We start from the raw sequence: 15,466 nt of genomic DNA on the forward strand, positions 1-15,466 counted from the left end.
GATTCAGTATTTCCAGCTGGCTTGCATGTTCTACCAGTGTTCATTTCGGCCATTCCATTCATTTTCGCGCATCGTTTGTTTTACCTTGGTATTGGTACAGTAAAGGACTACTCTGTACATGTGCATTCGTCTTAGGAATGTGCTCTGAAGTAGTTTAGAACATGCACCACCACCTTTCTTCGATTGCCTCTCTCATTTCCTGTTGGTTATGCAACCACACACGGCACGTAAACATTGTCCGCCATTTTGTATCTTTTTGAGCTTTCGAACTGGTACCACGACGTATGAATTACTGGTGGATAGACTCGCCCTCGATGTTCATCTCGAGCCCCCTTTCCTTAGACAATTTTCCGGGAATCCCTCCGTTTCTTTGGGGAATCCCTTGCGCGCGCATTGCAGAGTTATCAACCATGCATTTCTGCATAGCGCATGTCTGACTTCGATAGTCATTCATTGGACCGCCCTCTGTCCGATTCATACTTTTTGAGATATTCGTCTCTAAACTTCATTTTCCCACACTTTCGACAGCCCCTATCTCCGTTACGAAGCGTTTGCGGACACATGTTTACTAAGACTTTTTTGGTAGTTTTGGCATGTACTATCTACTTTTTAATTTATGACCATTACTTATTAAACACCCTATATATATATATATATATATATATATATATATATATAAAATATCAGGCTCCACCAGAAAAATGTATATACTGTTTGTCATCCTGTATCAGGATATTGGCTTTGACAATTGTTCTGAAATTTAATGTGGTTTTTCGCCCAACAGATGTCGGTACTGTCAGTACGGTTAGGGAGATAAAAATGGCAGGAGCACGCTTGACGTTCAAGCAGCATAAGTACGTTTTGAAGTGTTTATCAGGTTTGGGAATGCCATCGAAGTGCAGCGTCAGTGGAGAGGGAAGTTTGGTACTGAACCGCCTAACAATCAAACGCATTGTTGACAAGTTTGAGGCGCATGGAACGACGAGCGGTCGTAGCAGCGGTCAGTGTATTAATAGAGACCAATGCGCATGCCTCTGTAATCTTCTGGCGAAGTTTCTCGAGCATCCCAAGCAACGGCCAACATTTTGAACATCTAATGCAAACATGCTTACTTGAAGGTTTGTAACACATGTTTGAACAATAATTAAATTTAATTAAGAAATATGAATATAGGTATTTTTTCTTAAACAATGTATATATTTTTCTGGCGGACTCTCTCTCTATATATATATTGACAACAAGTTTAACAACTAGATTTCTCAATAAAACATAAACATAGAATAAATGTAACTCAAAAACGTTGTACAACTTAACATGAGGAACAAATGGGCAAATAGTTTAATTCAAACAATTCAAATTCAATGTTTTCAGCTTTTGCGCGACTAGAATTAATTATTTTGAATTTTAATTTCATTTAATGAAGCAAAACTAATAAAGTTGTAATAGCTAACAAACGCCAATTGATATATCAATAGATAAAAGCAAATATTTCATATTCAATTTTAACGAAAACGGGCCTCAATTTGTCAAATTTCGTAGGTAGCTAGCTAGTTACACAATACATTCATAACATTAAATTAATTCTATTTTAGAAAGAAGTATTATTACTTTAAAAGAGAAAAATAATAGGTTATGTTTTACGTTTATGAAGAAACGGAAGATGAAGGTTTATGCTATTCTTTCTCACACCAACCGAAGTATAGAACTGACGCAATACTCCCCGCCTCTTGACTTCCACGGTCCACCGCTAGAGGGCAGACAAGTCAGTCACAATGTAAGTATGAACTAGTAACGGTTCACTCTATCGTTAAAAAAGCTATAACTATAGCTATAGCAATAGCCGTTACAATATATCAATACAATTCTCTCTCTCAATTTTGCACTTTTCTTCTCAGATCAACGAAAATCTCGGCACAACTCATTGTTCTTATCCGCGAACAATTGGAGATTACTAAAAGCTTATGTTTTTATTTACCTATTTATTTATTTGTTTATGTTTTAAACTTACAGTCTTCTTACTCAAAGCTTGTCTATTTTCTTATCTCCTTCAAATAGCATATTTTGTGAATGTTCATAATTAGTGACTTGGTATAATGTATTTATTTATTTCCTTTGTTTCAGCTGAAGACCAAGAAAAGCGGGCCAGCCGTGACACTATTAGTTACGTTGCCTGACAAAAACCAACTAGATGTTGACTTAGTTCCTGTTCTTGAGTTTAAATATCCCCAGTGGCCTCCAGCCCCCGTCAGACAACCGAAAGATCTTTTTGCAGACAAGTTTACACTTGTAGAACAAACTGGCAGAGAAGAATTAGAGGTAGGGATACATCAATTCAGCAGTTGGTATATATTCAATAAAGTATAAGGTTTAAATCTTCTCATACTAGAATGCAGTCAACGAAAAGAAAGAAAGAGAGCTATTTTTAACTTCAAAATCAAAATATTTAAAATCAAAACAATAAGGGTAATTACAATAAAATGTTTTTCTTTAAAAAATATTACATTTTTTCACAAAATTTCAATAAAAAGTTTTTAAAAAATCACGATATCATTTGTCACATGTAACTAAAAATAAAATCAAAAGACATCCATATAGGACTTAATTCAATTAAATTAAGGATGTTAGACGTCTCGTTTTGCCGGCGATCTTTGTGGATTCTATCTCCATGTGAAGGTAAAGTCCAGTCAGGGCCCGAAATGTTCCGTCTGTCACAAGAAACCAGATATATTTATGATTTTAAAATTTGTTCCTGCATCGGATTCGTTCTTTTCCTGGAACAAAAAGGGAAAGCCTATATATAATACACTCGTAAATTGTGTGAAAATGGGACATTCTGCATTTTTTATTTTGTCTTCTTCAAGTTACTCGGTTGCCGTATCAAGAATTTTGAGTAGAATCTGGTGTAACTAGTCCCTGATTAACACCTATAACTGCTTTTGGTATATACAAGTTTGGTATGTTATGGACTAGATAATAATAATAATAATAATAATAATAATAATAATAATAATAATAATAATAATAATAATAATAATAATAATAATAATATCTCATGGCTCTTAGGATGCACATTGTCCCCTAAAATGGTGACGTATCATGGGCAATGACGCGACCGTTAAACGTCAGCAGAAGACCCATTGAAGACCAGGATATAGCGATCCATAGCGTCACAGATCTTCGGCCATGTTTCACGTTGGACAGAGACACTGCAGATCATACGCTTCTTTGAACATCCACCACGTATAAACATGGCCCATTGTTTGAAACGAGGTAAAGGAAGACTCATCCGATCATACCACATGTTTACAGTCATTAGCAGTTCTTGATACATGTTCGGGGCACCATTGGCATTGTGCTAAAGCGTTAGTTCCTTATAAGCAATTTCGTCCGGACCCCCGACCCCCGTATGTCCATGTAACTCTCGGCAGGCTGTGATAGTCGACACAGGTTATGGGAAAAACTGTTTGAGTTTCTCTGACAATTGCACCGCAGTTGCATGATGGTTCTGAGTGACAATCCGCTTTAATGCTTGGCCTGGACCTCTGTCACTGAAAGTTTTCTTCCGACCACTGCTTCTCGTCACCGATGTGGTTTTGTGGACCGTCATAATCTTGGGATACTGTCTCTCGCGATACACCCATCACACTTGCCATTTTTGTCACACTCGCATCATATTACCGAATGCGAACAATTCTCCCGTTTTCGGAAATCAGATGTCGCCCATTTGATACTCTTACAATCTGTCCAGTTCACTGCACACTGCTGTTCTACTACTCCTCAAGTAATACAAAGTTCGCCGTAACACACAACCATCAGCAGCTCGGCGAAGCGGTCAGCGCCTGACTATTGTCAACCCAGGCATCTGACGTGTTTATATTAAATTGATAAAGGTCTTTATATCGTCGTATGTGGTACACCATAACATATTATGTAATTGAATATACTGTTTGTGCGGTGGTCAGGGGATTCGATTTCTGATGAAATTTTGTTGCTTGTTGACACAATGATACCTACGGGAGTCAGTCGCAAATTATGTTTTAAAAACCCAGAAATAAGATCATTGGAGGTTGATTGGTTAACCATTTATCAGCTGGTGAAGATGAGCCGTATAGTTGAACTATCTCTTTGTTGCTGTAGTGTCAGAGAAATTAAATAGTAATTTTAAACAAATATTTTGTAAAATATTTGAATCCACGTACGAGTAGTGTAGTTTAATATGCTGGTTTTCCTTCAAGAACAGAAGCTGTGAAGTTAGTTATCTCATAATTAAAGAGATGGACAAACATACTCGTGTTGCTATTTCATTTTGCTGACGAGAAACTTCCGAAACAGCTTGTTCTTTTTATTCGTTTATCTCCTACACCTATCTATTCTATATGCATTTGTTAACGTGCACTATAGACATCGATGCGGAGAAGTTTACAACTATGTTGCGTCGCTTCCTGTATGATATTGAATGATTTGGTGCCACTAAACCAGCTGTCCATCTCTTGTGTGGTTCACCTCAAATTACGAAGTTGAAAACGGAATTTATTTGTACATTATTGACACAAATAAAAATAAATTGAAGTATTAAGTAATTAAATTCGTTGATATTTTGTGGGTGTTCCAGTCCAACAACAACGGCATTATATATGTTACGGCGCTCATAATTATAGCTCATTGTAAATTCCGTTCGTAAGTACGTGCTTACGCAGTTCGAATTTCTCGTTGGTATTTGCTGATACGTTAAACCACAGAATAAAAGACTAACATAGACATGTCATGCAAATTGTAGTTTGATTTTTCTCTTATGACTTCTTCTCGCATGAAATGTGGGAAAACTAAGAATCGTCTGCGTAATTATTTTGTGGCCGTGATTCTAATTTGATATGCTACGTGTTCATTATAACCATCGTGAAGTTCAATGGTAGAGCGTTCATCACTGGTGCAATAGGTCCCTGGTTCGATTTTAGCCACGCGCGTTTGTGGTGGACATCATCGTGCCATGAGTTTTCCCGGGATTCTCTTTCCTCCCACATGCTCATTCCATCTGTTCCTTTCATAATCATTCACTTTCATTAATTATTCGCCTCCTTTAGCCTACATGGCATAAGTGTGGGACAAAATTGATGAAAAGTTCCATTTAATCGTAACCATCATTTTGAAGATTAGTGATATTTCCTAAAATTCTTCTATCAGTTTTATATGCAAGACCTATGATCTGTTAATAGTTTACTGCATTCTTGTCACAGATAAGCATAGGTTGATTTATTTCTGATAACATTTAAGTGCAATTTGATATACGAGATGCGTTCAAATTCAAACATCTCCAATATTCTCTAAAGGTATTATGAGCAGATGGCAGGATGCAGTTTATCTTAAAATATGCAGACATTTTTTGTTAATTTGTGATACAGAAGGCAGCGTCATGCTCGTATTTTCTATAGCCGCTACTAGTGTTGTAAAGGCCTGGAAAAAAACCCGGAAATTTTGGGTAAAAAACCAGTTTTTCCCGAGCTTGGAAAAAAACGGAAAAATTGGGAAAAATTGAAATTTTCGAATATTTTACTACAGTATGCTTTTAAAATGAAAACTATTTTATATTTACTAGTTTACAGTTAAGATCATTGAGCAGTTATGTTTCTTGTATTAGAATAGAGAAATTTTGTGGCAACAGATATATTTGTACCACTCTTTTAAACAGCACCGTGATAGAATGGATTATAGACGCATTTAAATTATCTTAAGTAATCTTATAAAGTTATCGTTTTATGGCAGGGAAGTGTTGAATAACAGGATCAGAATCATTTTAGTTAATACCAGTATGTTAAAATCAAATATATATTTTATGGAGATACGTATTGTCCTTGTGCTATATAAAATTTCCGGAAATTTTGAACCCATTATAAAAATCTTTTGTTCCGAAATATTGGTAAACCCAGAAAATATAGTTTAAAAAACTATTTCTTCACCTGATACTAATCTTATTTGCTGTAACGTGTTTCCAGCATATATACAACGTATTTCGCTAGCAGAGAAAATACTTAAAGCAACAGGTTGTAATTTTACTTTTATTTTTCTGATTTCTGGTAAAAAATCCCTCTTTATTATTTATATGTTTTTCGAACAACTCAAAAAGAGAGATGATCTTATTTACATATACACACATACACGGCACTAGTGCGTAAATTTGAACAGCTACCAATATATTAAAGAATTTAACATGTGAAATTTCCGTTCGTTTTTATTAAAGACTAACATCTTCGCAAGGGGAGATTACATTTCATTTTGAGTATAAAGGGCACCATACTGTCACCAATGAACTTAGGGACCCCCAAAATTATGAATTCGACACTAGTATTAATCATTTTCAATTACTTTTACATGTCACTTTCCCCCTTTAGGAGTAACTAATGTGTGCTGAATTTGGATTTAAACGGCATCTCAAATGTCATTGTTCATCTCAGCTACACCGAAAACTATGGATTCAACACTAATATCGGCCATTTTTGATCATTTTTATATATCTACCACTTCTCCTTCCCCCAAGTTGTGGCGCTGAATTTCCATTTAAACAGCATTGGAAGTGTTAATGTTCATCTCAAGACTCCAGAAACCATGGATTCGACACTAATATTGGTCATTTTCGATCATAATTATATATCCCCCCCGCCTCCAAGTTGCGTGGATGAATTTGGATTTAAACAACATCGGAAATGTCACTGCTTATCTCAGCGAACCCGGAAACTATGGATTTGACACTTAATATCGGCCATTTTAAGTCATTTTTATATATCTCTTCCTACCCAAGATGCGGGCCTGCATTCGGATTTAAGCGGCATCGGAAGTGTTACTGTTCATCACAGCAACCCCCAAAACAATGGATTCGACACTAATATTGGCCATTTTCGATCATTTGTATATCTCGCCTCTCCCCCGCCCCTAGGTCACGGTTCTGAATTTGGATCTAAACGGCATTAGAAATGTCACTGTTCATCTCAGCGACCCCGAAAACTTTGGATTGGACATTAATATCAGTCATTTTCGATCATTTTTTATATATCATCTCCTTTCCCGTCCCTAAGATTTCGGCGTTGAATTTGGATTTAAACTGCATCGGAAATGTCACTGTTTATCTCAGCTGCCCTGAAAACTATGGATTCGCACTAATACCGATCATTTTGCATCATTTTTATATATCTCCCTCCTAACCCAGTTTACGGGGATATATTTGGATTTAAACGCCATCGAAATTGTCACTGTTCACCTCAGCGACCCCGATAACTATGGATTCGACACTGATATCATCGGATATTTTCGATCATTATATATATATATATATATATATATATATATATATATATATATATATATATATATATATATATATATATATACATATATCAGCAACCACGAAAACTATGGATTTGACACTAATACCGGTCATTTTTAATCATTTTATATCTCCCTCTCCTTCCCCCAAATTTCAGAGCTGAATTTGAATTTAAGCTTCATCCGAAATGTCACTGTTCATCTCAGCAACTCCGAAAACTATAAGTTCGACATTAAGATCGGTAATTTTCAATATATATCCACACTTCCTTCCTCCAAGTTGCACTTTCAAAGTAAAATGATAAAATCCATCCCAAGCCTGAGCCTCATCTATGTTGAAAATTTTTATCGAGATCAATCTGTGGTGGTTGAAGAGTTAAGTTACAAATATATTCACTGTCATTTTATATAAGTAAATAATTTGTCGCATTAGAAAACGTATTTGTTTACGTACATAAAGTTTATATTAAATTCTGTATTTTGAATATTAAATAATAGTAATTATATGTCTTAGTGCATGAGTATTAGTGCAATTTGCCTACTGCTCTTTCTTTTAAGAAGTAATTTGGTTAAAATTAACAAAATTTCACCAGATCAAAAAGCACATTAAGAACTCAGTTTCATTCAAGAGCCCTATTTGTTGCAACAGAAAAGCTTCATGATGGTAGATGTGTATACAATTGTAATATTTCTGTAATTAATGCACAACCAGGATTAAACGACTAAAAGGCACATAAAGGAAATGATTGCAGACTATTAATTTTCACGAATAATTACAACGGTTTTATTTTCGAATACTTTTTTTTTTAAATCATAATATTGAAATTTCTCAATTTACATTTTTCACGCGTTCGAAGAGAAAAACGGTTCCATTTACTAGTAAAACACTAACCTAATACATTTTTTTATTTTTCCAATTTTTCCGGAAAGAAACCGGAAAAAAAACTTTTTTTTACCAGCCTGTTCAAAAATTTACCAGCCTACTAAAGATATCAGCGCTTTAAATATTACAAATGGTGATGTTCAGTGTGCAGAACAACGTGTGGTTATCAGTTTTCTCTAAGTGCGTTGTATGGTAGCTTTCGATATTTGGTGAAGGTATAATGAATGTGGAAAATGTGCGTTCGTAGATGCGTAAGTTTAAAGAAGTCGAACGCTGCATGATAACAGTCCAAGTAGCCTCGACACGGACAAGCTGGACCAACAACATGATTGGAGAGTGGAGGAAGTTGTTATGGAGAATCGCTGGTATTGCTGTAGACTTAGTCTTTCATGGAGTCTGTTCAGACCATTCTTCATGAAGACTTGAATATACAAAAAGTTTATCCAAAATGGGTTCTCTGAATGCTGATTTTTGGACACAAGGCTGCGCAGTTAGCAATTTGAACACATGACTATATGAATGGTGCTTTCTCATAGTCAGTTGTCGCATTGGATGAGACGTGAATACTGCTGTCAAATCCCGAAACGAAGACAGTCGTCTCAATGAATCACATAGACTCCTCGCTATCAAAGAAATTTTAGGTTACTGCCAGCGCCCAGAAAGTGATAATATCCTATTTTGGACAGCGAAGACGTAATTCTCACTCGAGAGAGCACTAGAGTGACGGCTATGGGTTACGAACATGTTTGGAAAATTTTAAACTCATCCAGCATTGCAAGCGAAATGACCTGAGATTATTCATGTGCTTTTCCACCAAGCCAATGCTCCTACTGGTAAGCCAATACTGATATTAACAATGAATTTCAAGCGAATTGTCGTTCAGTTTAATGTATCAAAAGATACCCTTTATATTCCAATTTTAGACTACAATTCAAAATGACATCCATGGTTATACCAGTTAGTAATTAGTCCTAAGCTAATCAAAACTATGCTCTGCGAGGTACCTGCTGTTGCTTGTTAAAGTGGTGTTAATAGAAATGTGGGTATCGAGTAGCTTCCGAAACGGGAAATGTGAAATAATTAAATACTTAGCATGTTGTAAAATTTCCAGTTCTGTGTGATGTATTCAACAATGAAGCCTGCAACTAGTCAGTTACTTCGAATAGTTATTGAACCTTTGTTCTATTCTGCGTAGCCTACTTCTTGTTTCATGTATTTACCCATTTGGGGCCTGAGCCACGATCGACCTGGTACCGACGGCCTTACATTGCAGAATGGACTTACCAACCAAACATTAAATAAAATATGTTTATTTTTACAGTTAAAATAAAATCTTGTTTCAGGTATATTATGATGGCCAGCCACACTCTCCGTGCTATGCATGATTAAAAAAAAAAAAAAAAAAAAAGGGGGGGGGGGCAGACCCGAAACGTGGACCGCCATTTGACCATCAATGGTTTAGATACGAGTTTTATAGAAGTTATCTAGCGTTCTGCATACTTCAATATTTAAGGAAGAATTGACATTGAGTTGAGTTGATTTTGAGTTCAACGTCCCGTTCAGCAGCGAGGCTATATGAGACATGGATCTACTAATTAACGTGGAATCGAACCCGGGTCTACCACGCCAAAGGCGCGTACGCTAACCGCTTAGCCACGGAGGAGCTCAAGAATTGACATTTTTATATGTAAAGGATGATCTATATATATAAAAGAGAACGTACAAAATCCTTTGTCCGCTCATCACGCTAATACGGCTGAACCAATTTCTTTCATTTTTGGGGGGTTATTAGGATTTGGACCCTAGATGGTTTTTATCATATCACTTTAATTTTTAATTACCAGTGTCTTGAGATAATTGACCATTCAAGTGTCCATAACGTACAAATCCTTTGTTATTAGTTCATCATAGGTAAAAATAAACGTATTTATATGCAACCCGCATGACCGTGTCACTCGGCGGGTTAACATAAATGACAGGCGATATACAGCGGAAAATAGCTTGAATCTTCTGTTTAAAATTTTTTAATTGATTTGCTTATTTTTACAGACACTTTTACAATATGCCAGCACCGGGATGACCGCAGCGAAGCGGGGCGGGTTAACATAAATGACAGGCGATATAATGTTAAGATTTACTGCAATCTTCTATGGTTTTTTAACAAAGTTTATTGCGTTCCGGGGTGACCGCAGCGAAGCGGGGTGAACGCTGCTAGTTGAGAATATATGATTTTGTAATGTAAGATTCATGTCCCTATGCCTGTGGACACTCATGGGAATAAGTATGGAAAATGGTGAAATAGAACTTACAATTTTAATGAGGACATTAGTAGGCCTACTCTGTTACAGCTTCTTCATGGCTGTATGGTTAACGTATGCGCATTCAGAGCGGGGGAACCGGATTCAATTCCCGTTTTAAGCTCATGTGGTTCGGATCCCACGTTAAGGTGTAGGTCTACGTCTTATATAGCTTTTATGCTGACAAGGGTGATAAATTCCAATCCAACAGATCAATTAATATTCTGTTTTGGTCAAGATTTTGAGCTTCGACAGGAGAGAAATCCTCAACTTCTCATGAAGTTGACCTCTAGTAGTACTTGTGGTCACTTAATGTGCTTTCGTAGAAGTATTTTTCTTTGTAAAAGGTGATTCCAGGGCCTTAAGTTAACATGAACCGCGTGAAACATATTATTTTTAAAAAATCGGCGGAAGTGTTAAACGTTTAATGAATTAATTATTAAAAATAATGGGATTGTTGTAGAAGACGAGATTATCATCACCCTCTCTATGTATGTTAGTAAGGAAATTGAATTTTGTTAGACGAAATTTTGGTAATTTCGTGGAATTAAATTAAATGTAACAGTTTTTAAATTTCAACTTTTGTAAGACCTATTCTGAAGGTCTCTTTCTTTTGGCTGAAATGGTTTCTGGAGACACGGCTTTGCTGTCTTGGTGGGAGCTAATGTTCGTATTCCATATGAAGCTATAATTTCAGGTCTCGTATAGCCTTGATGGTGAAAAGTTGAATACACAACTAGCTTTCTAGACATTACATAAAGCAGGATCCGGAATTTCTGGTCTGAATCCAGTAGCCAGATCAAACAATTTGGTCGCCAAGAAACGGAAAATATATCAAATGCCTATTGCTAAACTGAAACATTGGTTAGTCCATGGCGACCTGGCAGTCAGAAATTGTAACATTCTGAACTAAAGAATAATTTATTTAGCGTTATTAACATTACTTTGAATGTTTTTTTCTTTGTTATTCATTCATTGTTGCATAACTAATATTATCGTTAATTGTATCATAGAAACCTTGCTGGTTTGTTGTTCCAAAGCCAAGCAAGAAACAAGATCCAGCGAAGAAGGATGCTACAAATCGCGAGTGGCGACTAGCATTTCCCGATCAAGAGAGGATTCTTTTTCGAGACAAGGGCAATTTAAAGACAGTAGTGAGACTACTGAAGGTAAGTGTAAATAATATTCAAGTAATTTCATACTATATTTTAAAGAGATAATCGTAGTGGGTTTATTTGAAGTAATCTTCGATATTACACAACCGATTTGGGCAATTCACCATTAGAAAGTAGATGTATGTTGTATAAGCTGCTTCTTATCTCGTATGACTCCATGGAAGTGAAAACCTTATTATTGCATGGGAATTAGGGTGAAACTTCCGTTAATGAACATATCCATAATGCGGACAGTTTATTTTGTTCCGGTAAAGTATTTATATTTTTGTGGGACAAAATCTTCCCTTTATTTCTTTCATTTCACGTGAAACAAATTTCTCTATTTGTGTAATAAAGTATGGCCAGGAAAAGTTAATGTTGTATGTTTTCGAGGAAATGCTTTTTCTTCTTAATTAATGTAAATTAATTAATGATAAAACAAGATACGTTTGACTTGTTAGAAAGCAAAATGTACGAACATAAGCCTGTTTCGCATACTTTGAAAGTGGAAAAACAAGAGAGACAAGATAAAGCCTACTTTATCAAGGAAGATATTGTTTACGATTATTGTTATTATTATTAAAAATAGCTAGTAATAATAATCAGAAATCAAATTCTTATTACATGCCAATTAACAAATCCAACATGCCAATTAAAATCAAGCAACTTTCTGAGTATTATCTACTACAAGGTTTAGGTCAGTTTTTAAGAGAGCATTGTATTGTATATCTCCTTGGGATGTCTTTGCATTGTGTTCTGGTTGGTCCCAGAATAAGGGACTTTTTCCTAGCAGGTGATTGACTACATTAAAAAAAAAAAAAGTATAAATTGCTGAAAACATGCCCAAATGCCCAAATATATCTTGAATGCAGTATTAAATGTCAACTATAGAGTTAATAAACTGTTGTAAGAGTTCTATTAATAAACTGCTGTAAGAGTTCTAATTTCTTCGTTATCTAGATATCCATTGAATTTTACAATATAAAAGGAGACGGCTCACTACTAGAAAACTTAGTCATTCTTCAGCTATCACGCTATTTTGAAACAGTATATTTAGATAAAGTAAATATTTTGAATGTAATTGGTCAAACTACTTTACATACTGCATTCGTTGATTTGCAATAATCATTGGGGTAAGTTGACTTAATTATTTATTTTCAGCATTTTTTCTTTGGGGGGGGGGGCTGGGAAGGAGGAACTTACAGAACTGAAAGAACGCATTTTTCAACCCTTCCGTGCTCTTTACTTTTCTTTATTACTTGTGGTTTAAAGAAGTATCTTTCATTATATATGTTCCTGATTTTTGAACCACCGTGTACAAACAGTAAATAGACCAATGTTTTTACTAAAGTTTGGTAACTTTAATTTTTTCTAAAATGTATTTTCAGAAATTGCGTGATAAGCAGAACTGGAGTAACCTTGCAAGTTACTACATCAAAACAGTCTTTTTGTGGGAAGTAATGGAGACCGACACCAATTTTTGGAAGAGCAATAGAATAAGTACGCTCTTTGTTCATGTAAGTAGTTGATTTCCGTTTTCATTGAATTTAATTTCCCTTCTCAACAGATATATTGTATAGATGGTGATCATCATTGTAATTCACAATCTTTGCTTATCGAAGTACCTACCTTTTCGTTTGTATATATATATATATGTTGATTATAAGTGAAAAAAATTAAAAATGGCGCTTCCTTGTTGACGTAGTGGCTAATTTTCATTTTTGTTAGGGTGGGAAAAACATGATTTTTTTTTTATTTAAATCTATTTTTTTTATTTAAATCAAATCTTTCTCCTCGTATAATACAAGTCGCAAACTGAAGAAAAAACATTAGTAATTAGTATTAAATGTTAATTACGCCATTTAAGTAAAAGTATTGGGGTTTCATTTTGAATTAATCCCTAATCGTTAACCTATTTCAATCCAAACAATGTTTCTTAAGCATTAAGGAAAAAGTACAGCAACGTTTATCAACATGACATTTTTCTTTTCACGAAAGTTACTGATACTTGGCAGAGGCATATTTAAAATAAAATGGGAACTAGCTAGCGGCACGAAATACATATAAAGTACATAAATTTCACCTAAAATTAACTAGTTTTATGGCCTACGGAACCCGGTGGTTCAATGCCGCGTTCACAAAAGCTCTCCACTGACTTTTATCCTTAGCCAACTGGATCCAGTTTCTAGTTTGTATTTCTATTTGTGCGAGATCCATCTTAATATTGTAATCCCATCTACGTCTAGGTCTTTCTAATGATCGTTTTCCGATTGGTATTCCAGTTAAGACTTTGAAAGAGTTCCTACCTTCTTCCATCCTGGCTATATGACCTGCCCACCTGAGTCTCCTAGACTTGATGACCCTAACAATGTTTGGTAAATCGTATAAATTGTGTAGTTCCTAGTTATGAAGTTTCCGCCATTCCCGTTCGTCTTGGGCCCGAATATTCGTCTCAGGATCTTGTTCTCAAATAGTCAATCTATGCTGTTCCATCATAGTAAGCGACCATGTTTCGCAACCATTCAGAACAACAGGCATGATTATCGTTTTATATATTACATGCTTCAAATTCCTCGGTAGGATTCGCGACGACAAGAGATTTTGAACTGAATAATAACACGAATCCCACGCTTTTAGTCGACATTTAATTTCTTTGTGAATATCGTTTTCGTCTGTTAATATTGATCCTAGATATTTGAAAGTATCCACTTTATCGAAAGTATCCACAATATGCCGTATTACGATCCTGAGGAACTTCTATGTATTTAGTACATAAATTTCGCCTAAAGTTTTAAAATTATTATTATTTTTGTTTCGGATAGGGGATCAGACCCCATTAAATACGACCCTATTATCTGGAAACAAACAAATAGACGTGGACACAAGAATTTTCGTGTTAAATGTTCATGGTGATTTCCCCGTTGGAATAGTTAACGATTTAGAAACCCTATGTTACTAAGAGAAGAAAGCAGGATTCGCCCGTTACCCGTTCAAAACAGGATTTTCTCTAATCATTCCCTGCATGATACTCGTTTTCATATTGTGCTTACATACATTTGAGTCGCATTGTATTATGATTATTGTCTTCCATAATCGAAATAATAGAACAGAAACGGGATTTTATTTATTTTCACTTTAAATTAATTTACCTCGGAATTTGATTTAAATGAACGATTTTTATTTAAAAAATCAAGTGATTTAAATCAAACTGATTTAAATCAATCCACCCTGATTTTCGTTGAAGTAAATTTCAAACTTTAGTAACAATATACGATCATTCGGATAGTTCATTTGTTGTCAAGGGAGAATGGGAATGAAAATATCTTCTCATGGCGGAAGAAAGAAAGAGAAAGAAAGAAAAACAAACAAACAAACAAACAAACAAACAAACAAACAAACAACCAACCAACCAACCAACCAACCAACCAACCAACCAACCAACCTACCTACCTACCTACCTACCTACCTACCTACCTACCTACCTACCTACCTACCTACCTACCTACCTACCTACCTACCACCTACCTACCTACCTACCTACCTACCTACCTACCTACCTACCTACCTACCTACCTACCTACCTACCTACCTACCTACCTACCTACCTACCTACCTACTACCTACCTACCTACCTACCTACCTACCTACCTACCTACCTACCTACCTACCTACCTACCTACCTACCTACCTACCTACCTACCTACCTACCTACCTACCTACCTACCTACCTACACTACCTACCTACCTACCTACCTACCTACCCTACTACCTACCTACCTACCTACCTACCTACCTACCTACCCCTACCTACCCCTACC

At 35.7% G+C, this 15,466-nt stretch overlaps 1 protein-coding gene across 2 annotated transcripts in view; it reads left to right on the forward strand.

Annotated features, from left to right (window-relative positions):
• Nucleotides 1–15,466, forward strand: part of LOC145690248 (cyclic GMP-AMP synthase-like receptor) — a 103,458-nt gene that overhangs the window by 60,293 nt on the left and 27,699 nt on the right. For both annotated transcript variants that reach the window (XM_081764963.1, XM_081764964.1), the window contains exons 6-8: nt 2,122–2,316; nt 11,508–11,663; nt 13,037–13,165. In XM_081764963.1, coding sequence (XP_081621089.1) covers nt 2,122–2,316; nt 11,508–11,663; nt 13,037–13,165 — 480 coding nt within the window. The remainder of the gene's footprint in view (nt 1–2,121; nt 2,317–11,507; nt 11,664–13,036; nt 13,166–15,466) is intronic.

This window comes from Thermobia domestica, chromosome 7, assembly GCF_964235325.1.
Source record: "Thermobia domestica chromosome 7, izTheDome1.hap1.1, whole genome shotgun sequence".
NCBI classification, from domain to species: domain Eukaryota; kingdom Metazoa; phylum Arthropoda; class Insecta; order Zygentoma; family Lepismatidae; genus Thermobia; species Thermobia domestica.